The 26,525-nt window shown below is 38.1% G+C and overlaps 1 protein-coding gene across 10 annotated transcripts in view; it reads left to right on the plus strand.

The window, feature by feature from the left end:
* The window catches only part of dmd (dystrophin), a 222,473-nt gene that overhangs the window by 118,529 nt on the left and 77,419 nt on the right, over positions 1-26,525 (plus strand). For all 10 annotated transcript variants that reach the window (XM_028010153.1, XM_028010151.1, XM_028010152.1 and 7 more), the window contains 17 exons: positions 333-483; positions 3,069-3,188; positions 5,065-5,166; positions 8,070-8,177; positions 8,274-8,453; positions 9,785-9,954; positions 12,897-13,020; positions 14,091-14,169; positions 15,192-15,304; positions 15,798-15,926; positions 18,623-18,815; positions 19,483-19,628; positions 24,997-25,097; positions 25,340-25,451; positions 25,547-25,660; positions 25,749-25,904; positions 25,987-26,157. In XM_028010153.1, the coding sequence (XP_027865954.1) occupies positions 333-483; positions 3,069-3,188; positions 5,065-5,166; positions 8,070-8,177; positions 8,274-8,453; positions 9,785-9,954; positions 12,897-13,020; positions 14,091-14,169; positions 15,192-15,304; positions 15,798-15,926; positions 18,623-18,815; positions 19,483-19,628; positions 24,997-25,097; positions 25,340-25,451; positions 25,547-25,660; positions 25,749-25,904; positions 25,987-26,157 (2,269 nt within the window). The remainder of the gene's footprint in view (positions 1-332; positions 484-3,068; positions 3,189-5,064; positions 5,167-8,069; positions 8,178-8,273; positions 8,454-9,784; positions 9,955-12,896; positions 13,021-14,090; positions 14,170-15,191; positions 15,305-15,797; positions 15,927-18,622; positions 18,816-19,482; positions 19,629-24,996; positions 25,098-25,339; positions 25,452-25,546; positions 25,661-25,748; positions 25,905-25,986; positions 26,158-26,525) is intronic.

Here is a 26,525-nt window from a genome sequence, read left to right on the forward strand (position 1 = left end):
GGCTCCCATCGATGAGTACAAAGAGCTGCACTCTTTCTAATTATAGTGAATCCAAGATTAACTGACACTGAGCCAAATTTAATTAAACAGTTCTGCTATCGTCATCGATAATCTTGTTGACTCGAGCACAGAGATAAGCAGACACGGCCCCCTTGCTGAATGGGGTCTGAATAATAATAATGATAATAATGGTAATAATTACCTGAAATCTCCTGCTTCGACTTTAAAACCCGTCATCTGACGGATTTCCAAGCCGCTCCTCAGGAAGACTGCTTTGGGGATACCGAGCCCAGCCGCGTAACTGACAGGCTTCTGATTTGTTTCCGTCCCAGACTCCATGAAGTCCTGATGGAGCTGCAGAACAAGCAGCTGCAGCAGCTCACCGAGTGGCTGGACGTCACAGAGGCTCGCATCAAGAAGATCAGCGCTCAGCCGCTCGGTCCCGACCTGGAGGACATCAAGCACCAAGTGGAGGAGCACAAGGTGAGCATCACCTGGTCCCACTTTCACCTTGAATACGTGTTTCCTCACGATCATGTAAGAGAGAAACACAAAGATAAGATGGGGTAATCCTTTATTAGTCCCACAAGCAGGAAATTTAAGCTGACACAGCAGAACGTGGACAGAACAAAAGAGCGAAAGAAATGTTAAAACACATGTAGGCTAATTTAGAAATACAAATATGAAAATATCTGGAAATTGATAAAAAATACAGATGTGTATGTATGAATATGTATATTCATACATACACACACAAGTATACATTTACAAAATATACTCACACACACACACTAGGCCTGTCATGATACATTTTGCTGAACAATACATTGTTCCAGAAGTTATTGCGATAAACGACAATATTGTTGGCTTGAGACCATTTTCAAGTAATACATTGATAATGACCATTACATCAACAACATTTAAATTCTATTGAACATTTAACACTGGAACTGGAAGACATTTTAAATATCAAAAATAATTCAACAAAACAACAAATAAAATGAATTATGAAGCCACTGTTAACAAAATCATCCTTCAAAAGAAAACAAAAAGGGCCAGTTGAGACCAAAACACCAGACTGACGACTTTTATCATTCAGTTTTTGGGTAGAAAGAGAGAAAAGTGAAAAACCATAAATCATGCAAATGGAAATTATTTAGCTCGTTTTAATTCATCATGTGATTAATTGATTTATTGTTTATTGCAACATGCCTAACACACACATACATATAAACACATATATGGAAATGTACAGAGAAATATGTTGAAATAAATCACAACAGTGACAGTTTTGGCAAATAAAAAAAAACAAAAACAAAAAAACATATTGAGATAAAAGTGTATACTGCAGCTTTAATAAAGCTGCTGACTGTTGTTGATTGTGAGCTTGAGAATTGCATCTGAATTAAAGATATTGTAAGATATTAGGAGAACCACTAAGCAAAAACTTAGATCTTCATATATTTCTGTGCTCTTAATAACAGGCATGGACCCAAGATAACATGTGGCCCGTAGTGCTGATAAGGTAATATTTCCGTCTCAGGAACGAGGTTTCTGGCTCCTGGCATTGAAACTATTTGTTTATAATTTCTTAATGACTTCCTGACCTTTTTTGTTAGGCTGAACAAAAAACAAAAACAAATGTAAGGACTATTACAGACACAGGAAGCCTGAGTGAATAATTAGCCAACACTTGGAGACCAGACATGGTGGTATTCATGCTGCATAGCAGTGACAATACATCTGCAAAATACTGTGCCTATATATTTTGAATAGCAGCACCTCACTGCTGTCCACTTTGTTTATTCCAATAAAAAGCAGCCTTTTCTTTCTTCTGCGTTATCTACCTCGTTTTTCTCGGCTTGCGTTTTCTTTACTCTAATTTAAAGATCGAATGGTTGTCAAATTATTTTACCATCACAGAACTCTGTTTGCTTTTTAATTTGACTGTGATTTTCTTTCGGGTTCAAAACCGTTGCAGCAGGGGTTCTCGGCTGTTCGTATTTTCACTTTGTTAAACGTGGCCGTGTTTTAAAAAAAGTTCCATCATCTCCGCTCTAATCGCAGTGTGAGGCTGAGCTCTCCAGCTGTGTTAAATGGATTTATCTGGCGCGTTCACATGCCTTTTGAAACCTACGCTTCAAATTGGCCTTCTGTGTGTAGAAGCGGTTGGTGTTGAACTGTCACTTAATATACATTTTTCCATTTTTTTTTTTTCAAAGTGTTCTCAGCGTACTAATTGTGAAGTAACAGCAGCCAAGTTGAAAAGGAAAATTACTCAATGTCATTAGATATTAAATTTACTGCTTAGCGCAACACAGTGTTCTCTGGCTTCAGGTTGTGAATCTAACTAAGATTTACTTGTTGACAGAAGGATCATTAGACTGATTTATTTATTTATTTATTTTTTGCCTTGGAGAGGTATTAGCTAAACATTTAATTCAGCTTCTTAAGTAGATATGTTATAAGAGGCAAACTAAAGTCAAGATGTAACATAAACCAAACAAATTTGTTGAGGCTTTTGAAAAGAAATCAAGTTAAGAGTTTTTAAAGTTATCCCTGCTCCCTATTGATTGGCTGCTGATCCTCAGGGCCGTTGGTTCAACTTCTTACCTCTAGAAATCAATAATTGTTTCCTGTTTATGTCATGTAAATATCATACCGGATTGTTGTTTCTGCACTAGCCTGCTTGCTATTTTAAGTTCCGCGCTGTGCATAAATTCATCATTCCCATGAACAAATACCACTACTGTGGTACCATCTGCAAATTTAATAAGATTTCGCTCATGTGCGGATGTAAAGTTCTGTGTTAGCAATGTGACCAGCAAGAGGCTAAGCACACAGCCCTGAGGCACCCCGGTGCTGAGCATGACAGGTTTGTTTTTGTCTGCTAATGACATTTTTTTTCTTGATCATCTGAAACATTCTACTGTGCCAGCATCGGAGAACAGTGGAAAACTCCAAAGGCACAAATACATTAACAGCTCTGTAACTCTTCTCAGACGAAAATGTAGCATTGTAAAACTTTGTATTCCATTTTCCATGTGTGTTTTCTGTCTGTTTTGCAGCTCCTCCAGGAGGACTTGGAGATGGAGCAGGTGAGGGTGAATTCTCTGACCCACATGGTGGTGGTTGTCGACGAGAACACCGGAGACACCATGACTGCCGCCTTGGAGAGCAAACTCCAGGCGAGTAAACACAAGCACTTGGTAGAGAATCCGTCCTTCAGGTTCCTCTAATGTGATGTAAATGTAATGGATGAAAACAGAGCTAGAGCCACAGCCTTGATTTGTTTCAAAGTGTGGATCGGTGTCACTAGAAGAACAGAAAACGTTGCCTAATGCTGCTTAAGTGTTAGTGTACTAAAACAAAATATTGGTAAGAATTAATGTTGTGGCATATTTTTTATATCTATATATTTTGCACATTTGAAAACAAAGTTGACCTAAATGTTTCAGAAGATTTCCATAGCGAGCCCAGCAGACTTACCAGCTGTATTTTGTTGGCTGTGTTTTGTTTTTTACAAAGAGCAAACTTAGTTGAATATATTTCTACAAAGATATTGCCAGCAAGATTGCATGCAGACTGGAGTAATGGACATTGTTGTTTATCTTAATTTTCTACGCTGATGCTTCACTTCAGCGTCCTGCTATATCCTACACAGCGCAAAGAATGAGACAGGATTATGCTACAACTCCAGCCATTAATTTTCACATCAGTTTGTTGCTGCTGCTATAATTGGAGCCCAATGCCTGGGTTGAAGTGCCGTCACACAGATGGCTGTCTTTGTTCAGGCTTGGCTTCTTCAAGCCAGTTGCTGTCAGATTTATTAAATGGGTTATTGTTGCAGCACTGTTGACTCACAAAGAAATTATGTTGTTTTGTTGTCTCTTGGGGTTTTTTGTTGTTTTTTTCTTTTTGTTTCCTTTGTTTGTTGGAGTACAATCACAAAGCTTCAGGACTAGGACATACATTTGTGATGAAGTAGGTCTTGATACCATAATTCTGCACTTAAATTTGAGTGTAGTGATGGACCTGAACCTTCACAGACAAATAAAGACAGTAACAAAGTCAGTCTTCTCTCATGGGAAGAACATTTCCAGGATTAAAGGACTAATGTCCCAATAAGATCTCAATAAACTTAACCATGTGTACTTAAATCTTCTTGTTCATTTTGCATCCTTAGAGTCAGAACCAAACATGGAGAAGCAGCATTCAGTTTTAATGCTCCACTAATCTAGAAACAAACTTCCAGAAAACTGCAAAGCTGCTGAAACACTAAATTCCTTCAACTCGATGATATTTGAGGTTGCATTTGATTAATAAAAAGTGAAAAATTGATTAATTCTTGTCTGGATTACAACTTTTTATTACTTAATTTTTTGACTGTAATGTCTTTTTGGTTTGTTTTATCTTGTAAAGCACTTTGAACTACTTTGTTGTTGAAATTTATAGTTCAAATAAACTACAGACACTATCAGTAGTAGTACAGTCTGCGTTATGTTTAAACGTAGACGTAGAAATAAATTCTCTACCTTGATCATCCTGATCCTTGATCAGCTGGATAGAAACAAAAAATGACATTTTCTTTTGAAGTGGGATAATAAAAGTTGTCGTTGTACATGAGTGCCAGTTTTGTAACATTTTAAGTGACAAAAGAGCAGAAAAAATGGCATTGTGTAAGAACCAGTGTTTTGCATGTCCAGTGTTTGTTTTGTTTCTTTGTTTTCTTAGTTTCTTTTCCCCCTGCGCTCAATATAAACTTTAGAGGAGCAAGAAGCCAAAATCAAACGGCATTTCTGACAGCTTAAAAAAGCTCATCTGGCATGTCAAAAGTATGAACCAATTACCTTTTGAGGCAACATGATGAAAATTTTACTCTGCCTGGGGGAAAATATCTCAAAGAGAATTTTATTCCAAATATACACTCTGATCGAAGATGTTTGCGTGCGTGTGTTGGCGTGCGTGGGGGTGTGTGTGTGCGTGTGTTGGCGTGTGTGGGGGTGCGTGTGTGTGTGTGTGTGGGCGGGTGTGGGGTGTGCGTGTGTGTGGGTGGGTGCGCAGGTTCTCGGTGACCGCTGGGCAGCGATTTGCAGATGGACAGAAGAGCGCTGGATTCTGCTTCAGGAGATTCTGTTAAAATGGCAGCACTTCACTAACGAACAGGTAGGAGCACAGGTGTATGTAAGCGGTTGTGACATCATCATTGAGGCAATGTTTTCTTTTTATTACTCTATGTTTAATGAGAATCAGTCAAGCAAATCAACTCGAATCTCTCATTTTTACTGGCTTTTAAAGAAAAGTTAAACTCACTGAAAAGTACAGTACTATGGTCAACATCTGTTCTGTGCTATTTAGATAAACTCACATTGACAACACTGTAAGGTGTACCAAATAAAGTGGTGTGAGTGCAAATTTGTACAGAGGGGCCTTATGTTTGACTATTTCTGTTGTTTATAAATCCCAAAATTTGTAATGTAATTACTTATTTTATAGAACATCAAATAATTTCAAACTGAAAAAAATAAGTAAACCAGTTGAAGTTCAGTTACTTTGAAATGTACATCCCTGATGAATGCAGTCACATCTACTAAATTAGAACACGTTTATATGAGGCTCGCGTTGTCAGATTAAAAGTACATTTTGAAAATCATAACCATGAAGCAAGTATTAAACATACTTCTCATTATGTTCGCATTTCTGTATCGGAAATGTTTTTCATTGGACTGATATGATGTTCCAATTGTAAATATTTCCATTAGTAAGCAGAAATAGCTTGAAAATGAAACTATATAATGTGTGTCATTTAGTGAATAGAGCTACTGAAATAAATGAACTTTTCAAAAATATTCTAATTTCTTTCATATAACTGTGTTAGCTGCTTACAGTTATTTAAAAGAAATGTATAATGTCAATGTTGGATATAAATGTTAAAACTCAAGTACCTAACTGAAGTCCTTACCATTGATGCCAAATCATATCAATGGTGTTGATGTAGATACAAGTACACAGTACACATAAATGTTCACACTTGCCGCAATGTCTTTCTTTAATTGTCATACTACTGCTAGCTGTAGAGCTGTCAAGTGTAGCTAGTTTGCTAGCACATGTAGAGCTAGCAAACTTCATTTCCTAGCTCTACATGTTAATAAACACATAGTCATGTCAAACAATGACTGGCAATCAGACCCACTGATATTTTTGTGAAATAGCAAAACAGTCTCCCAAAATGAAATGAGAAGAACTTCTCAGCCATAAAAATGTTCATAGTGTAACCTATGAGTAGAAATGCAAAAGAAACATAGATTTGTATAGGATTTAACTAACAGAGTGTATTTATTTTTATTTTTTACAAATAGAAAAATACTGTAGGGATTTAGGAGCACAACAACATATATTTGTGGTTTGTGGTAAACTGACAACCACAAATGTGGAAAAGTTCCAATTATTACTTTTGCAAGGAAAATTCTGGAATATATTCTGTTTGTTATTATTGAAGGGGTTTTTTTTATTATCATTATTCAAACCACTAGTGTCTATTCAGTTTTTGGTGTGTAAGAGTTGCTTAAAAATGTGCATAAATTGCGTTTCAACGGAGCGATCACAGCAAGTCCAACCATTTCTGCATGCAGTGCTGCAATCATGTACCAATCCCAAACTGAATAGGCCAGGAATGACCAACCCTTTCATGGTCAACATGCATCATCTTTGGCAAGAGCAGACTTTGTGAAGAAAGTAAAAAAAATTAATTAAGTGGGTTAAGATATGTGATTTGCTCATGTTTTGTAAGTAATAATTGCAACGTCTAAGATCACAGCGTTGGATTAAACGTGATTAACAAGTCTGAGTTAATTAAAATTCAGCAAATAGATTTGCATTGGAACTGCTTGCTTAATCGACTTTTTTGTTTTCTGCCCCAGTGACTCATTTTTATCATTTAAAGTGAAATGTGCTTCAGTGTAATCATTTTTTCTGTTCATTAACCCCTTAATAAAATGGCAGGTTGATGTAAAAAATGAGGACATCCCATTAAACTCCTATTAAGTTCTACTGTATGTTTAGAAATCATATAACCTTATGTTTTTCATCTCTTGAAAGCAAATGGGATTTATTTGCACTTAAAGGATGAAAATTAACCTCAATTTATTAAATAATTAGCAAAGATGTATTTAAAGATCTGACTTTGACTGGGCCTTTTTAAGCTTTTTATTTTCAGGTAATTCTCTGTGGATTTACTGGAATATTTTGGATCACTTTCTGCTTCAGCTTTCTGTTTTTTTCCACACACACTTCACATTTTTGCACAAGTCCTGTCCCATACAAAGTAGAATTCATTGTGGACCACAGTCTCTTTCTGATTGTACGACATGATTTTTAATGTCGGCAGCAACAATGGTCAAGGAGGCGCTCTCCTTTAATATCGTTGAAAGTCGACATTTTTGAGAAACGCAGAAAACATTTGACATTTGGGAAGTAGTTAGTTTGCACTACCTGCCACTTTTGCCTGTTTTCCCTGTCAAGGGAAAAGCAAAATTATTAATATTTTATTTTAATCAATTTTGCTTACCAAAATTTCATAATCCTAATTTTAATGATTGTTTTATTTGTTAATTTTTGCTTATTTAAAATGTCTTCCAGTTTTATGGTTATTCTGTTTGTTGAAAATGGTCTCAAAATGACAATATTCTGGTTTATCGCGATAATTTCTGGGACAATTTATCGTCCAGCAAAATGTGTTATTGTGACAGGCCTAGTTGTGGTTCACTTTTGGGTGAACTTCCTTCGATATTCTGGGCGTTTTTATAAAGTCTTACATGTTTTTTTTCAGGTTTTATTATCATTTACAATCCTTGAATTTGTCACAAAATTATTCTTAAATATCTAAATCTCCAGATATGATGCGGTTGTTGGGTGTCATTTTTTTCACAACTGCATCAAAAATGCTTTCTTTTCTCAGAACCGGTCAGCTTGTCTTTATTTCTTTAATTCTTCATACTCTTCCTGTCTGTTATTGTCCTTTGCCTTATTTAACGCCCTAACTGATCTTGGTCTAACTTCTGTGTTGACAGTGTTTGTTTGACTCCTGGTTGACTCAAAAAGAGGAGCTGGTTCGCTCCACCAAGACCTCCAACCTCAAAGACCAGGCAGAGATGGCGGCCTGTTTGCTCCGTCTGTCTGTGAGTTTTTCACACCCCGGCGTTCGCAACACCTCCCTGAACGGAACAAATACCTCCCAGACGGGCGGTATCAAATGTTTTCGTCTTTATTGTCAGGCGCTGAAGGGAGAACTAGAGGCCAAGCTTCCCACCATGGATAAGCTGTGCTCTATGAGCCAGGATCTGTTGTTCAGTGTCAAGAACAAAGAAGTCGCCTCCAAACTGGAGGCCAGATTGGACAGCTTTGCTCAGCGATGGGACCGACTGGTCCAAAATCTGGAGATGAACATCTCCCAGGTAGGTTGGTGGAGCTTTGTATTGGTTGATTTATTATTACACAAAGAAGCAAAGGATTTTGCATTTTACACAATGATGTAAAACAGCATCAATTTACTATTTGGAAGTAAGGGTATCTATAGTTTCTAAAAGAACCTGTTTAGCTTTTTTTGGACAGTATGGCCATTACACTGACATTTCTCAAAAGCTGTCATCATTTTTGAATCCAGTATGTTCAATAACAGAGGTTGAAAGCACAAAAGTACAATAAGAACAACTTGGCTGCAATCCATTCAGCCTTCCTCTTACCTGCATAGAAAACACATTTTCCCTTTTATTTACACTTTCTCTGATTTTGTTTTCTTCTAATAAACATCCGTGACACTGGAAGTAGCTAACTTCAAGTTTTACTCCAAACGTGCTACAGAAGCCTGAGGTTGACGCGTGTACATTCGGAAGCACTTTGGTAAACTGTTGATTTTAAAAGTGATATACAAATAAATTTGACATTGACCCTACCTAACCCTCAAGTATACAGACCTTTTGTTGGACCATATTAGCCTGGAGACTTCCTCTGCCTCCACATCAGATCGGTCTCTCTGGACTCCTTTAATCGATTTAGTTTTTTCTCCATCTCTCTTTCTGCAGGTGTAGAAGCAGACTTCTGTTCTTGTGTTTTCTTCATCACCTATTTTTATTTATTTATTCATTTCGTTGCTGTTCACTCAATATGCACATTTTAAATGTACAGTTGAGTGACTAAAGTCTAAAGTCTATATATATTATACTAAAAGCTGTAACGCTCCACTTGGGAAAGTAAGTTTGGTGACTTACAGAATGTAAGTGGTTTTACCAGAAACAGCCCTAAATAGGAAACAAAAACAAGTACCACACACACACACCAAACACACACACACACCTGGACTGAAGACAAATCCATCATTTCTTCCAGTCTGCCCAGCAGCAGCACTTTCCATCCTTCCCTTGCTCCATCCTTTTCTCTTTTTTAATCACTTGTCCATTATAATCAGTCAGATGATTAGCGTATTGACCTCTTCAGGTTGACACCTGGCTGTGAACATTTCCGTTTCCATGGCAGCATTGATTTTCCAGTAATTGTACTCAACATTAAAAGCTCATTAGGCCGTACCTTGGCGCAATAAACATACACACAAAGACACTCATACGGGGAATTAGATCTTTCCCATTTCTTCACCTGGCCTTTTTTCCCTCACCCCGATACAGAACATGTTCACCCATTTCCCCCACATTCACATCTACAGCTTCAGGTTTAACTAAAACCACCACCGCTTCGCTTGTTTTGTCCAAATAAATTCAAATTTCACCTCCAGCTTTCCTCGGCTGCCGGCGCGACCAAGCAGTCTGAGGCGACCCAGTCGGTCACAGAGACCGTTACCAAGGTGACCACCAAGGAGAAGGTGTCGGCTTGGCGCCACACTCGAGAGTCGCCGCCGCCTCAGAAGAAGAGACCAGTGGTGGTGGATTCTGAGCTCAGGAAAAGGTGAGTGTGTGTTCAGACCCCTGTCGCCCAGCAGTTATTATCTGTTGACATTTTCTAACTTTATGTGACATGTTTAGTTTCATGCATCCTTTTCTGCTCTCCTATCTCAGCAGGTAGGTGATTATAGTCAGGTCTGGTCCAATATTAGAAAGTAATAAGTAGATAATAAGGTATTAATCCCCCTTTACTATGATATCCCTAAATAAAATTCAGCTCAGATGTATTTCTGCCTTGTAGTGACTAATCCGTCGCATTCCAATACCTTTTCTTCAAACATTGTTTTCAGCCATATTTGATAGGAATACGATATTATTGGCATGCTAACGGTATCGGCCGAGATTAGCTGTACAATTTAATATCAGACAACGGCCAATCCATGAAAATAACTCACTGATATAAAAGATCATGAAATTTGTTTGAGTGTTGTCATTGTCGCTGAGAGAGCAAATTTCATGAATAAATTTGACATTAAACATAATGCAAGTTGAAAGTGTTTCATCATTTTCAGTCTCCTTTTTTAGCATTTAGCATTTGGCAGCAGGCTAAATTGACAAAGATAACGCAGTGTTTTGATTTCACAGTAGAGAACGTCATATAGTTTCAATAAGTAGGTATAGGAAAAAAATAATGTATTGGTATCGGTTATCGACCAAATGTGTTTTGGCATACCAGATAGCGCCCAAAAATTCTATATTGTGCATTCCTAATATTTGACATATATATATTTATAGCATTTTTTAACAACTGAAGTTGACCTGGCTGGAAAACACACAACACTGCCCCTTTAAGAGAATTGTTGGCACCAGGAGGAGAAGATAAAAAGCGATAGGGGAGTCATCGTGGCACAGAATAATCCTGAATCTGCATGTCTGACTCCTACTGACCCAACACCTGTAGTCTGATGTAATCTTGCTCCCAGTTGAGTCATTATGGAACCATCTTCACCCAGTTCCTATCCGCCAATTAATACAGCTTTTACCTTAGTTCCACAATCTCATCTAGATTCCAGAAATCTCCTGTTTTTAAAGCTGTAAAGACAGCTTTAATTTCTTTAAGCTTTTTGAACATCAAAGAAAGTGGGCGTGGCTAAGTGTCAAACTTTGACTATTGGCCATGAAACATCAAGATGCAGTAACTTCCACAAGCAAGGTCACAGCTACATCAGTCTTCAAACTTGGTCAGTTTGTTCATAAGGCATGGCCGATTCAAAGTTGTGAAAACGATGAGTTTCTCCTAGGGCCCAGCTGCATCATACTTTCTATGTCTCATTCAGAGGTCGCATTAATGGAATGTTTTCCGTATTAGACTGGTTGTTTTTTAAACGACGGGAAAATTTGAAGCCCATCGGTCATTTTGACAGGTTATAATTAACATCCTTGACTGGTGCAAGTCAAGAGCGCAGACATTATAGACTTTATGCAAAGATTTAATTGCAGAGGCAACTACAACAGAGTTTTCAAGAGTTACGGACCGGACGCTTTGGAGCGCGTCTGGTTCAGAAGAGCATTTCAAACCTTTGATGGAAATAGCGCGTTTAATTCCAGTCTCCAGTTCATACAAAACAGAAAAAAATAATGAGATTGCAATATTGTCTTAATCCATTTATAGTCTAAACAGTGGAGCCGGCAGTTTATCTTGAGGAAATAAATAAAGGTGCAGAAGTTAATTAGACCGTAACATGCGCAGTGCACTGCAGCTGCACAACCAATGCGACTCGGCTCCGCCGCTGCAAAGAATTAAACTTAACTCATCCTGTGGTTTCAGTGAAAAAAAAAAAAGCCTTCTTTGTTCACATTACCTCCTGTGCCCAGAAGGAGAGCGGCAGACGTAACATTTGTCTGTTTCAGGGAAGCGAGACCGCGCAAAAAAGATCATCGTAAAAGCGCACGTCTGAACTGCACATTGTAAAAAAAAAAACTCGCCAAGTTCAATTGATCGGTTTGAATCAGACAGATCCAAGTGACTGATGAAGTAGTGCAGATTTCTCCACAGATGCGACCAAGAGGAATTTTTGAGGCACTGTTCCTTCAGACGCCAGCAGGTGAAGGGACCGTAATTTAAGTGGAGACTTTAATTTCATTTATTATAAGTTATAGGGTCCGCAGTGATTTTTGTCGCTACGGAGAAAAAGTTCATCTGCTGTATGTGTGATGGAAACTGATTTCGGTTAAACTAGGTGAATATTAACTAAACCGCATAAAAATACAGCTAAATAGCCTATGTTAATATAATTAGAATCTGACGGGTAAAAATAGTACATGACCGATTATTTTTTATATACCGTCTGTCAAAAATGACGGAGAACAAAAAAATCTAGCGCGACCTCTGGTCTCATTACAGACCAGCCCAACAGCCTTAAATTGTAATTTGACTCCACTGCGCCCCCTTGGTTATTCCATCAGCTATATTTCCTTACTATATGAGTCACTGCAGCATTTGTACACACACAGCTGTGTAATCTTGCCTGGATCTCAAAATAATTATCAATGGTGCTTTATACAAAAGGTGCAGCATATAATGATGACTTTTCACCACTAATATTTTCTTTTGTTACTGTCTGAATATTTCTCTTGTTTGCCAAGAGAAACAAGAGGTATGTTTTTGCCTCTCATACAGAACACTCAGGAGGCAATTGAAAGAATTAATAAAGTTTATTGATCAATCAATGAAAATAGAATGTGTGTTTTTGTCCTGGATAGTGGAGGTTTGGACAAAAAAGAAACACTGAAAGCAAAGCATATCAAAACTGAGCAATAGGAACATGGATGTCTAGAGATTGAACTTGTAGTTGTTACTGAAGCTGTTGATGAGTACACCAGGAAGGCCTTTGGTTCGTGTAACTCCATACCTTTTTGCGCTTCACAACACTAAAGCAACATTTCCAGCAAATTGAACATCTGTTTCCGTTTTTTCCTTCTCTCCCGCCTGCGTTGTGCCATCAGGTTTGACGTGGACTTCACAGAGGTGCACAGCTACATGACCCGCGGCGAGGCCATCCTGCAGAGCCCCGAGTTCTCCGTGTCGCGCAAAGACGGCAGCCTTCAGGAGCTGCACGACAAAGTCCAGGTAAAAAAAAAACAAAAAAAAAACAGTTTAGTGCTCAATGTGAGAATAATCCCCCACAGATTCTGCTGAGATCTGAGCTGCTGGGAAAGCATAACCCAGCTGGGGCAGGACGAGGTTTTGCATCTCATTTAGCAGTCGGACCTGGAAGGACTTCTGGAACTGTGATTATGCAACAAGACAGTGTCAAACTTTGTTTAAAAAGTGTTGGTAAAGTGTTGCCCAGTTTAGGTTAATCAGTTATGAATAAAATATACTTTTAAAAGTTCTAAATCGAAACAGAAAACGACCCAGATCAGAGACAAATGGAAGCAGAAACGACAAGAAGAGTGAAAATCTTTAGGAAAGTTTTGAAGTGAGAAATGGAGGACGCTGACCTCAGCTTGGATGTTTGATTTGATCAGATTTACACACTAAAGATGAACAGATCTCGGATAAGAACGCAGAAGGTATCTTACCACACCTCGTAAAAACCGCGCCCCAAATTAGCAAACCTAATGTCCCGAATAGCCAAACATTCCCTTTGCGTGTCAGCCACAGAAACCGGGGGGAGCCTTACTTTATGGAAGGTCTTAAAGACTTTATTTTTGTCACAAAGTGAGTCGGCACTTTATGGAGCGCAGAGTGTTAAAATGTACACTCTGCGCTGGTTTTTTACTTATCTATACCAGTACAATAACTGGTATAGATAAGTAAAAAACATGGCTGCTGGGTGTCTATCCACAGTCTGAAGACAATATAGAAGCTTTCTGATAAAGCGGCTAATAGCTCCCTTTTTTTTAAATTCTCAGCATCCATCGTGCCTGAGGAGTGAAGCAGTTTCTTAGTGATGCTACGGACACTTTGGATAGCACAGTTTGTTATCATGACAGGCCTTTGTCCTCTGTGTCGGTCCATCCCGTAAAATCCCAAGAAAAGAATTGAAGTTTGCTTTTCTGAGATGAAATCTGAAAGGTTGGAGCCCAGCTTTGCCGTAATTAATTACAGCCACGGCTCTGATGTTGAGCCAGTCAGCCTCTCTGTTGTTCTGCTGTTGAGCTCGTCTCTCTCTTCCTCCGCTCTGTTTGCCACAGGCCATAGACCGAGAGCGGCCAGAGAAGTACAGGAAGCTCCAGGAGGCGACGCGCACGGCACAGACGCTCGTCGAGCAGGGTACCTGCACACTCTCACACAGGCATGCACACCGCCCGTCTGTCCCCATGGCAACGCCTCCACCTGTCCCACCCTCTCCGCTCGTCTCCATAGAAACACCGACGGGGAAACACACAGCGAGAGGGGACAGAGATGGATCTTTTTGTGTCCTCACCTCTGTCCTTGTGTAATTGTTGGTGTCCCTGGAAGCAGAGATCTCAATTTATAGTCGCCTCTCATTCCTACAGTCTGCCAGGCCAAAATAACACTTTTAAAAGTCTCCCACCCCAGCTGTTTTCCTTTCCAAAAACAAATCTAAATCAGAATAGCCAAAAAAAATGCAACGCATATCCAAAATTTTGATTAGTTTGACATAGAGGTGGCTTCTTATTGTATCGTTTATCATTTATTGTGATAAATTTCTGCATGGTGGGAGTTTTGATTTATCACCGTCACAATAAATTACAATTAATGGTATTTAAAAATCCGCAAAACTGTCCATATTGTCAGGATTGACAGCTTTTACTGTTTCCTCAAATGTTTGTTCAGTGAAAGTATTAATAAGTAAGAATTTAATTTGAAAATCACACTTCTCTATGAGACTGGTGTCTTTAAGAAGCATATTACAAAAACGTGAATGTTTTTCAAGAACATTATTTGTGTTTGTGGGGCTAAAATTGGTGTGACACGCAGTCACAGTCACACAGTTACCTAAAAAAAGACTTAATAAGTAGTTTTTATTGTCACTTTTATTGTTACCATAGTAACACCGCCAAAATTCGTGATAAAACTTATCCATATCACAAAGATAAATGTGTTTGTATTATGACAATGAATACTACGCATTAAGAGGTTGTAATTTTTGTTTTCTATTAGCATCTCAAACAGCATATTTGTTTTTAGTTTACTTGCTTGTCTTTAATATACAAGTAGAGTGAAATATTTCAAGCCTTTATTTCTTGTATTTGGACTGGAATTAGAATTGGACTTCCTGTTGTGAGTTTTCCCATGTAAACATTCCTAAACCCTGCGACCGCCTGCAGAAGGGAGCCGAGCCGACGACATCGCTCAGGCAGCAGACCAGCTGAACCAGCGCTGGGCGGGATTCTGCGTCCTACTGGCGGACCGCCTGACATGGCTGGCCTACCAAACAAAGGTACCGAACGACTACATATTAGGACATGATGAAAATAATGTTTTTATTAGCTTGTGAAATCATTTTACATGCAAAGTCAGGGTTTCCCCCAGTGTATAATAAGCCTTTACAGGCTTTACTTGTGAACCTGCCAGACTTAGCATTGCTTATTTAAGTTTTTTTTTTTATGCTTGCATTTTTTAAGGTTTCATAGTTGGTGATCAGATATTAATCCTCCAATCTTCCAATAACACATAATTATCAAGTGATATTTTGAAATTTCCTGTCAACTTTAAACATTTTTTAACTCAAAAACACGACGGGCCGCTGGATGAATGACTTGCCCTCGCGCCCCAACCACCGAGCTTAGCAAGTTTTCTGGGGGAAACCTTGAAAGTAATAAAAAACACTGTATTAAAAGTGAATTTTTTGATGCAATGTTTTGTTAAACACATGAAAATAGAAGTCAGTTTGATCTAAATAGTGTTTGGTTTTCTTTTTTTTTGCGCTCCAGGTTTTGGCCTTTTACAGCTTGTATGAGCAATGTGAGCAGGCAGTGGACAGCAGTGAGAACTGGCTCAAGGTGCAGGCGCCTCCAGCGTCGGAGCCAGAACCTCTCAAAGTGCAACTGGACCGATGTCGGGTGAGCAAGGCGACAAGAGGTCCAACTCAGATGCTTTTCAGCCACCAAATACTACAAAGGGAATCTCACACCACACTACAACAGCATTATCGATCTCTCTATCTACTTCCTGCATTTTTTTTCTTGTTCCTTTATCTTTTTTTACCTATTTGATTTTTTCCCTCCCCCTATGCACCTTGTCACAGCTTTATTTTGTAAGTACTTCACTGTCACTCATTCTCTTTGGCTTAGAAAACATTTTTTCTGCTTTGTAGATCCTTTCTGAACAACTGCATTGCAAAAACACAAAATCCTATTGAGTAATTTTGGTCTAGTTTCTGGTGCGAATACCTAACTAACTTCCAAATAACTTCTCAGCAAGAAATAGGAGTTTGATTTAAGTCAATAATAACTTAATATTAAAGAAAAAGTACTAGTTTCATTGGCAGATTATTAAACTCATAAGACATTGTTCCCATGTTGTAAATGAAATAATCTGCCAATCGATTACACTACACCAAAAATACGCTAAGACTTTTTGTTTTTGCAATGTGAAAAAACACAGCAATGTTTAAAAGCATGAACGCTTGTTAAGTTAGCTTCCCTAGCTCCAGCTGCTAAAATTACAAATATTAGCACTTCTATTTTGTAAGATACAAAATAGAAGAGCTAATAAATGGAAGAGCTAAAATCTTCTTTTTCGTAAAATACAAAAAAGAAGATTTTAGCTATTTTCTATTTTATCTTATATATATCTATTTCTATTTTCATGGAAAATTGAAACAGATATATAATGTTCATAGATATTTCATAAAATACGAAGTAGAAGAATAATTTGGAAAAATTCAGATCATCTGGCTGAAGAGGTCATGTTGAGAAGAATCAACTTTTACCGGAACGACATCTTTTGTGGAAGGTTTTTCCTCTCCCTACAAACTGAAATGTGCGTCTAACGGCCAGAAGTTACAAGAAGTGCAACCTTATCGACGACGGAGGCATATGAACTTTTTATGTACCAACTTGATTATGTTTTGAATAATTAAACTAAGCGAATGAATTTGATGTCAACACCATGGTAGGAAAGAGTGTTTATTTCTTTATCACTGCATTCAATCACCTTCCTGTTAATTACACTATTAGATGCTCATAAGCTGAAGATACTGATTGTTGCAGTTTTACAAGAGGAATTGATGTTTGTTGCTGCTGGATACAAGATTTCAGCCCCTCAGGGGTTTCATAATGTTCTTGACTCGATTCACCAAGGCACAGGGAAGCTGCACTCAACTCCATGTCGCTTTATTGATCACAGTGGAGTGAAGTGTTTTCTTGCAGTGTCACAAAATGTCAACCTGCACTGGCTAAACTCTGATTTTTGTTTTTATATTGATCATCCGAAAATTGAACAAAGGCAGTGTCAAGGTTGGGTTTTTTTTTTTTAACTTATTTAGTCATTCTCGCTTTTCCTCCAACATTGAGATCTTCTAATGGATGCACAGTGTGTCAGTGCACAGAATATTACTGTAAAAATACAAAACAAATTACAAAAAGTTAATAATCACTAGGAGAGCTGAAACGATTAATCGGATTAATTATGACGAATCGATTATTAAAATAATCGTCAGCAAATTCAGTAACTGATTAATCATTAATTGGAGTATAAAGACATAAAAAAAGGTAATTTGCTGAAAAAACAACACCAGTAGTAATTAAACCAGAACTGTAAAAAAAAAAAAAAAAAGTTAGACATTTTGCATTTGAGATAAAAAATTAAGTTTTCTGTATATATGTTCCACCCATAGCAATCAAATGGCTTAGTTTTAGCTTCACTTGGTTCAAATACAGTAAGAAAATTCATTATTTTTGCAACGCAATTATTAACCAGTTAATAGAAGAAGAAAATCACTCAATTAGCTCTGATCAAGTATTCACTAAAAGACTGCTGTTGTTGGATTTTAGGCAGTAAAATGTTTATTTTCTCATTTTAAAAAGGGATTAACTTATTTATTTGCATCTTTAAAATGTATTTCTAATATTGTAAGTATAATAAGTGATAAAATGAAAAATCTGCAGAATATGCTGATGTTTTTTTATCCAATTAATATATGAATCGTCAGAATACTTGATTACTAGAATAGTCGTTAGTTGCAGCCCTAATGTTCTAACACAGAAAACAGTTCTTAAAGGTGGTAGATACATTTTCTAAATCTTGCAAAAGTGGTTTAGAATCCAGTTCAGTCCTAACTTGTACTCTTAAAAAGCTTCGAAAGCGGAAACTAAGTGTAGCATTGTTAGCAGCTGACGGTGAGCATGTTATGAAGTTCTTATAGTGCGTATTATATGTGTGTTAGTCGGCTTCATCAAAATAGTTTTAAGCTATTTCTTTTACTACAGCAAAAATAGAAGGCTTAGACATAGCTGTGACAATTTGTCGAGCTAAAGCTCATATTCACATCTAGCTTTCTTAAATGTAGCATATACAGTACATAGCTCACCAGATGTAGACAGTTGCAACCAGATAGCGGTTAATCAGTTATGAATAAAGCAGCTAAAAATACAGAATCTTTAAGCTGTGCAGTATCTTACTACACCTCTAGACCTGATATTTCAAGGATTTAAGATTGTTGGGCATTGAAAGTTAAAATCCAGAACTTTACAAGATCCAACAATGTTCAGGTTTTGGCTTAAATCTCCTCCACTTTACTCTGTTGTGTTGTCAGGAGGAGATTGCTCGCCTGTCCTCCCTCCAGCCCCAGGTTGACCTCCTGGAAAAGCGTCTGAAGGAGCTGAAAGACGAAAAGGAAGGCGAGGAGGACCCGTCTGCCTTTCTGGATGCCGACATCACTGCCTTCAAAGAACACTACCACCAGGTGCTGGAGGATCTGCGGGCCAGAGAGAGGCAGCTACAGCTGGGTGAGAACGGAAAGACGGTTGTTAGCCGCAACTCGTAGCAAATTTCAGCGCCGGGTGAGCTGTAGAAACGATGCTTTTAATCATTGATAACTCATGAACATAGTTGTCAGTAGCTGCGCAAAACTTTGTCGATATCCTCCTACCACTTCCTGTCATCTTCTCGGTGGTTTGCGCCAGCAGCAACATCCGGTTGTTGACCGTGTGAAGCTGAATACATCAGTTTTGATACAGCCTCATCCCAGCGCCAAACGTTTTTTACCGAAAAACGAGTTTTCCGTTGAGCAAATTCATTTTCAAAATGCCAAATTGCAACTACAGTACATGGTCAATGTAAACGCAACTGTAATTGAGAAACAAAGGGAGATTGTTTTGATTGGTCAACTCACTGATTCATTGCCCGTATATGTTTGTATTGGCTTATTGTCGGATTGGCTTTGGAGACACAAGGAAACAATAAAAAGGGCAGGAGTCCTTTTTGGCCTCTTGAAATGTTCTCGACAGCAATGACTCGATGCAATTTAAACGGACGTAGCGTTTGCTTTTGTCCTGTAACGATTTTCAACCAAGCATTTGATTAAAAACACCAAGAAGATGGAGGACTGGGTGAGCTTTTCCTGCTTACAAGCCTTGACTTCCTTTCAGCCTCTCTCTTCTTTTCTGCTTGCAGTTTTGGAAAGCTTGCCCCCAGCTCGATATAAGGAGACCATATCGGCATTGTTGGCATGGTTACAGCAGTGCGAAGCCAAACTTTCCATCCCATCAACAGCTGTTACAGAGTATCCCATTATGGAGCAGAGACTCAAGGATCTTCAGGTACTCTGCACACACCAGGACAATATGAGGAAAAAAAAATCAAAGGAGTTCAGCTTTTCGATGCAGCCATTTTAGTAATGGCTGCAATTAAAGTAAGAAAATAATAAGGAATATATTTCTGTCTAGCTGTTGTGCCCTGCACTTAATGTACCACTTCATACATTTATCAGATTCATGAAAAACATAAATTTGGGGCTTTTAGTGCAATAAAGTTTCTTTTTCCAAAGTTTAAAGTTAAACTTTTATCAGAATCATTTATGATCCTATCAAAAAATCTGTTGCATACTGTCAGCAGGGTTTAAATTAGCATCCGCCGCTACTCAGATTCATTTAAATTTGGTCATGCTGCTAGCCAAAGTGATGGGTTTACATTGTTTACTGCTCTTAGTTTACAATTCTGCCTTTTTGACCACAAAACAACATGTTAAGAATCAAAGAAAACATGCTACAAGCAGAATAATCAACAAGTTAGCGTTAGACTGCAGTTTCTCTTAACTCAGAGGTATAAAGGTTGTGGGTCAGGGGTCATTTTTGGCCCCTGAAATAAATTTGTTTGGCCCCTCACTGCAAGTGAAGGATGGTAAAGATTTGGCCAACAAAATACAAAACAATTACTAACCCCAAAAAATAGTTTTTCTTAATAACTCAACAGTCTTTTTTAATGTCTTGGATCTTTGATAATATACAGATTTAATAACAATTTGATTCTTATTGAGCAGCTAAAACAAACACGAAAGAATCACAATAAACAAATTTATTGCATTTTTAATTTAATACATTTTCTAACTCGCTGTCTTAATTCATCCCTCAACAAAGATCCTGAGTAGAGAAAGATGCTTGTTTACCTGAGTTCTTTGGAAAAGAAATAAAAACTTTGATTGTTTTAAGATGTTTTTCAGAGAGTCAAATCTTAAAGAACACAAAAATAATACGTTTTTAAGCGATAAATGGTCAAATGTAGTGCGTCCGTTATGCTCACATCCAACCACTGGATTATATCTTTTTTTTTATGAACAGAATCAGATTTCTTTTGAGTTTGTTAAATGAATCACCTTACATTTGGTTTGTTTTTCAATTACAATGTAAAAATTTTATTTATTGACCTTCAGGTGATAGGTTGATTAATCTATATGACTGAATAATAATGATAGTACGGCTGTCTATGTCCATTTCTCATCCCTAAAAAAACCCCAACATGTTGCTGGTTTGATGTTTCTGCCAAACTGTGGAAGCCTGTAATCACTTTTTTACTATAAGTAGTAACATTTTATCGCCAGCGGTGATGGCAAACAGCCAAGGCAGCCAGCATGTAAAGAGATGCTTCCTGTTGCACTTGAAAGTAGCAGGCAGAGGACGGCAATGAGGGAGAGCATGGCGGCCATGCATCATTAGCCGAAAGCTTGATTTAAGCCTTCAACCTTGGGAGGAAATTGTGTGTGTCTGACACAACAGGACATTACCTGTAAGTTCATTATGGGAGTTGTTAGGGGTGATGGATGGATTTTCAGCTCGTTTCAAAGAATGAGAGAAAAAAGAATAAGTGGAAAGATGAAAGTTTCAGCTTTTAAACGCTGAGATGCAACCAGAAATGTCTGGGTGAGGAGCTCTGCACTCGGGCATTTTAGCGGGATTAAATGAGAAGCGTCTAAATTGTTCCTTTTCTCCCAAATAAATGCAAATTGTGTTCCAGCAGTGCTAAGTGAAAATAAGGCAATTGTTTACTGGAAATGCTTTGCTAAGTGGTTTTTATTTTCCTCCAAATTATTCTTTTAATTACTAAAAAGAAGTTGCTGTTTTCACTCTTGTCTCATAATTAAAATACTTGGATAAAACTCTCTGAACAGCCAGTTGGTTTGTTTTAGCAATGAGGTTTGGTGGTTTGCTCCACTAGCAGAGCGTTTCCATGACAAATGTTCGCAAAACGCTGTCAGTATTGGGCTAATGTATTAGAAAAGAAAACAATTTTGCAATTTAAAGTTTCCATCAAAGAAGAAACTTAATCAAAATCACACATGAATATGACTGTTCACTCGATAAGTCATTAAAAATCATCCCCTCACTACTTCCTGCTGTCGTCTTCGTCATCGGTATGATCCAAAAAAAACCCCACCTCATCTGAGAGGCTAAACGTTTTATCACAAAATCAATATTTTTAATTTTTTTAATTTGCCGTGTTTCATTTAAGCAAATTTCTTTTCAAAATGTCAGATTGTGCAATTATGTGGTCAATAGAAATGCAATCACTGACGTAATCTGCAAAGTTGTAGAAATATAGGAATATACTTCTGTATTTTATGCGTTTTTGATTTTCATTAGCAATAAAAAATTGTGTAAAGAAAAAATTTTTTGTGCAATTTTCCATCCAGTTTTGTAGAAAGAAATTCGTATTTTTATCGCAGCATAAAGACTACGTCGGCCTTGACACAAAACCCAACAAAGAGTAACACAGTTTAATTCAGAACTTGTGTTTGTGAAGCCCAAACACCATCTTTGAGACAAAATCAGAAATCATCCTATGAAATTTGGCCTTGTTTTTAGTTTGTATTTTAGCAGTCAAAAAGAAAATATAAAAATAAATCTATTTACTATGCAAACAGTCATCTAGATTCACACACCTTTCAGTAGAGAGAGAGGGAAATTATTTGTGTGTCTGTGTGTGTGTGTGTGTGCGTGCGTGCGTGCGTGCGTGCGTGCGTGCGTGCGTGTGTGTGTGTGTGTGTGCTATTGTTTTGCTTAAGCCCTTCATTTGGTAAAACCACTGACCTTGTTGGAATCAAAATGTCATTTTTTTAGTATTTACTTGGGTGATGCATCAGAAATGAATACAAACTTCTTAACTATAATTTCTCCAATGTTTTCTTCAGACTCTACAAAACATAGCAAAAAGAACAAAACAAAAACACTCCCTGGCTTTTTAACCAGGGTGTGTGTGCGTGTGTGTGTGTCTAGCTACAGCCCTGTAATTACAGGAGGCAGATGAGCAAAATCCCACTGGAGCGAGTTGCTGTCTTAGTTTATCTCTATATCTACCAAGAAAACACACACACACGCACACACATATACGATCACACAGGGGTGAGAAAGTCATTACAATCCCAATTTTCATGCACAAAAGAACATTTTCTGACCCAACACATAACAATAATCTACAGTATATTTGCTTTCAAAAGGAAAGGCTTTTCAAAAGGTATTAGTCGCATTGATTTTTTTTTTTACATTTCAAATGAAGTGAAGATTACATTGTAGCTGCATGCCTGTGTGTGTATGTCGGCTAAATTTGATAGCAGCCTTCTACTGTAGCCTGAGCTTAATTAGAGTAGCAGATAATAATTAGGGATTCATCCTGCATGCTGATAAGCTATTATTTATTCAGTCCAACTGTTTCTCCTTTAGTAGCCTATAGCTCTCATTATATGGGAAATAAATGAGTTTTTCCTCAGGTATGGGGTTCTTATTTCTATTCCCACACCCTTTTTTTTTTTTTAAGAAAACATAGATTAAAGACACCAGCTGAGATAAATGAAATCATGATCCGGATGGATTATGACAGTGAATCCACAGCTCCTTAAAGGATTTATCACGTCCATAATTCAGTCATTAGACTCAACAGCATCCACTTTCACGAGAGATTTCTTCTTTTTTTTTTTTTTGCAGTGCAAGGATGTAAACAGGAAGAGGGGATAAACGACTTTGAGTTGATGTTCATTAAATCTGCGAATAGTTTCCCCCTGTTGTTCAGTACAAATGAATTTCACAATGTGAACACGGTTATAAAAAAGAAATTGACTGGAGACATGACATTCACAAAATGTTCTGCTTGTGTGAAACGGGATTATATTGAACTGCGTGACATAACTTTATGAGAGATGTTATCTGATTTGATTTTGTGGCGTTGCTTAAATATGTCTGGGACAAACAGAAGGTCTGCATTGTGACGTTGATGAAGATTTCTCATTAACTTAGTTTAAAAAGAAAAGGAGATTGAGACCTATGGTATTAAACTCAGTAGAGTTTCCAGTTAACAGCTGTTTTAGTGCTTTGAAAGCATTTAAAAACAGCCTGGAACCTTTGAGAAATTCAATTATTATCCAAAAAAAATGTTTCCACCTGAATAAAAACATTTTTTCTCCATAACCTTGGAAACGGCCCCATTAAGGATCAGCACCTCAGCCTGTTTAAAGGCAGCCTGCATTAAGAGATGTTTATCAGCAACAGGACATTTGACCTCTTTAAAAACAGAGTTTAAAACATTGAGGAGAATCTGAGGCCTGTGGCTGTTTAATAAGGCAAGATTAGAGAAGTCGTTTGACTTTTTAGTCTTTTTGATAATTTAATGAGCAGTCATTTTTAAAATCCCTAGAGGAACATGTCGGGTTTTTTTCCATTTTCGCTCAGCTCGACTACAATCACAACTCAGTGCACAAATGGATTGTTGCGATTAGTCTCGACTGGAGCCGTAGTGACCAAATGATCTGTGCAGGTACACGTAGAAGTGAGCTTCTCAACACCCGGGTTGAAACCAGCATCCAATCATTAAAAGCGGGGGGAAGTTCAGTGAATTTATCTGACAAGAATGAGGAACAGTTTTCACTGAAGAGAGGGAATCTGTAAATACAACAAGGAAATTATCTGAAATACCTGTCAAGCAGGTATTTCAGATAAATAATCATGAGACAACAAAAGGTTGAGAAAATCAATCGGATGCTCTTCGAGAACAGTTTGGAGATGTTCCCCTTTTGTTCCAACATGACTGAACACCTGTAATTTTTGTGTAAAAAGGTTAAACCCTTGCAAAAATATACTCCTAAGCATAGTAGGTCACCTTCCAAGAAGAGTTAAAGCTGTTGTAGCTGCAAAGGGTGGACCAAGGCCATATTGAATAAAAAGACAAGTGACCCAATACTTTGGGCAATATAGCGTATTTTACGCTTTGATGGTGAATTAATGATTGTGTAAATTCTTTATATCTGAACCACATAATATAAAATTACTTCATGGAAAAGCAAGTGTGTGTCTAAGTTCTCTACATTTCAGGCAAAATCATTTGAGGAGGAATTTCAAACAGTTCCAAAATGCAAGCCAAGAAAAATTAAAGTAGCTACATTTCTGTAGTGCAGACACTAGAAATTGTACTTTACCAAGAACCTAATATGGCGTGCTTTTTCTAATACTCTCTGACTCGGACTCCTTGCACATTTGGGTACCTGTGTGTTTGACACCATCTCAAAACTGGGCCCAGATTTCCCTCCATGTGTTTATCAACACAAAGCAAAATGTCTTCCGACAGAAAGGCCTCTTCACACCTTATTTTCTTGTTCATTTCTTTGTCTTCTTGGTCTCACGTTGTCCATCTCTGCCTCCCTCTCAGGCTCTCCAGGCGGCCTTGGCTGAACACCAGGGCGAGGTTGACTACCTGACATCAGCTGTTGAGCAGGTCTTTCAGAAAGCTCCACCAGACATCAGCCAAAAGTAAGACAAAGGAAGATCAAATGTCATTGTAAGGGTAAACATAACATAGAGACAACGGTCTCAAGCACCTTTAGCTAAAAAGTCAACATGATGAATAAAGGTGGCCAACTAAAAGCCATATTGGGATGTTTAGGGAAACACAAATACTTCAGTGGCTTGAAATTTGAAAGGAGTGTGTTTTGAAAAACACTTTGGTTGACTGACAATCTGCAATGGCTACAGGAGTTTCTCTTGTGTTGAAGGTATCGCCTAGAGATAGACACCATAATGGCCCGCTGGAGACGACTGGGCTCCACTCTGACAGACAGCGTCCAGAGAATCCAGGAGCTCATGGCCAAACTGATGCAGTTTGAGGTGAGACTCAAGAGATGGTTCATGTTTTCAAGATTTGTGTGGACCAAACAATGTGTGTGTTCTACTCTGACTTCCTGTCTACTTCTCTCTGCTAGAATGACGTGAAGACTCTGAAAAAGTGGATGGCAGATGTGGATGTGTTTCTGAACGAGGAGTGGCCCGCTCTGGGAGACTCTGAGGCTCTGGAGAAACAGTTAGAGCAGTGCACAGTAAGAAAAAAAGCATCCAGGCACAATTTTTGGATCAAACTGTCTCAATGCGTAAATTTCTGTTCTTTGCTCTCTCTACCTTGACTAGGCTCTGGTGAATGACATCCACACCATCCAACCCAGCGTGAACGGAATCAACGAAGTGGGTCTGTACCTTAAGAAAGAAGCAGAGCCACCCTTTGCCATCCACATCCAGAAAGAACTGGATGACCTGAACATGCAGTGGGAGAATGTATGCAAACAGGTACGCAACAACAACCACCACACACAAGGTTGTCTTCAAATTTCTGCAATCCGGTTTGCATTCACTTTCCTTCTCTGTGTAGGCCTATGCAAAGAAGTCGGCCTTGAAAGGAGGCCTTGACAAGACCATGGCGTTGAGGAAAGAGATGCAGGAAATGCAAGAATGGATAAACCAGGCTGAGGAAGACTATCTGGAGAGAGACTTCACATACAAGACACCTGAGGAGCTACGCAAGGCAGTCGAGGAGCTCAAGGTGTGTTTGTCAACATGTAAGATCATAAGACATGAAAAACTCAACCTTTTGGTTGTATGATCATCCATGTAAAGATTGTTTCTTTGTTGATGCTGTAGAGGAATCAAAGTATGTGTCCCAAACAATCAAAAGGAAGATTAATACGAGAATCTTAACTTTAGCTATTGCTGTCCAGTCTTGTCCTGAAGCTTTCTTGGACAGACTTCTATATGACACATGTCCAAAAGTCTTCACCTCATTCTTTGCTCAGATACAGTACACTAGCATGTATCTTTTGACAATTTTGACCAAGCTGATGATTCTCTTGCTCAGTCCTCAGTAGCAGAAGATCTTGACTTTTTGGACAGTCTTGTTAGTTAACATGTAGC

This window comes from Xiphophorus couchianus, chromosome 24 (assembly GCF_001444195.1).
Source record: "Xiphophorus couchianus chromosome 24, X_couchianus-1.0, whole genome shotgun sequence".
NCBI lineage: Eukaryota > Metazoa > Chordata > Actinopteri > Cyprinodontiformes > Poeciliidae > Xiphophorus > Xiphophorus couchianus.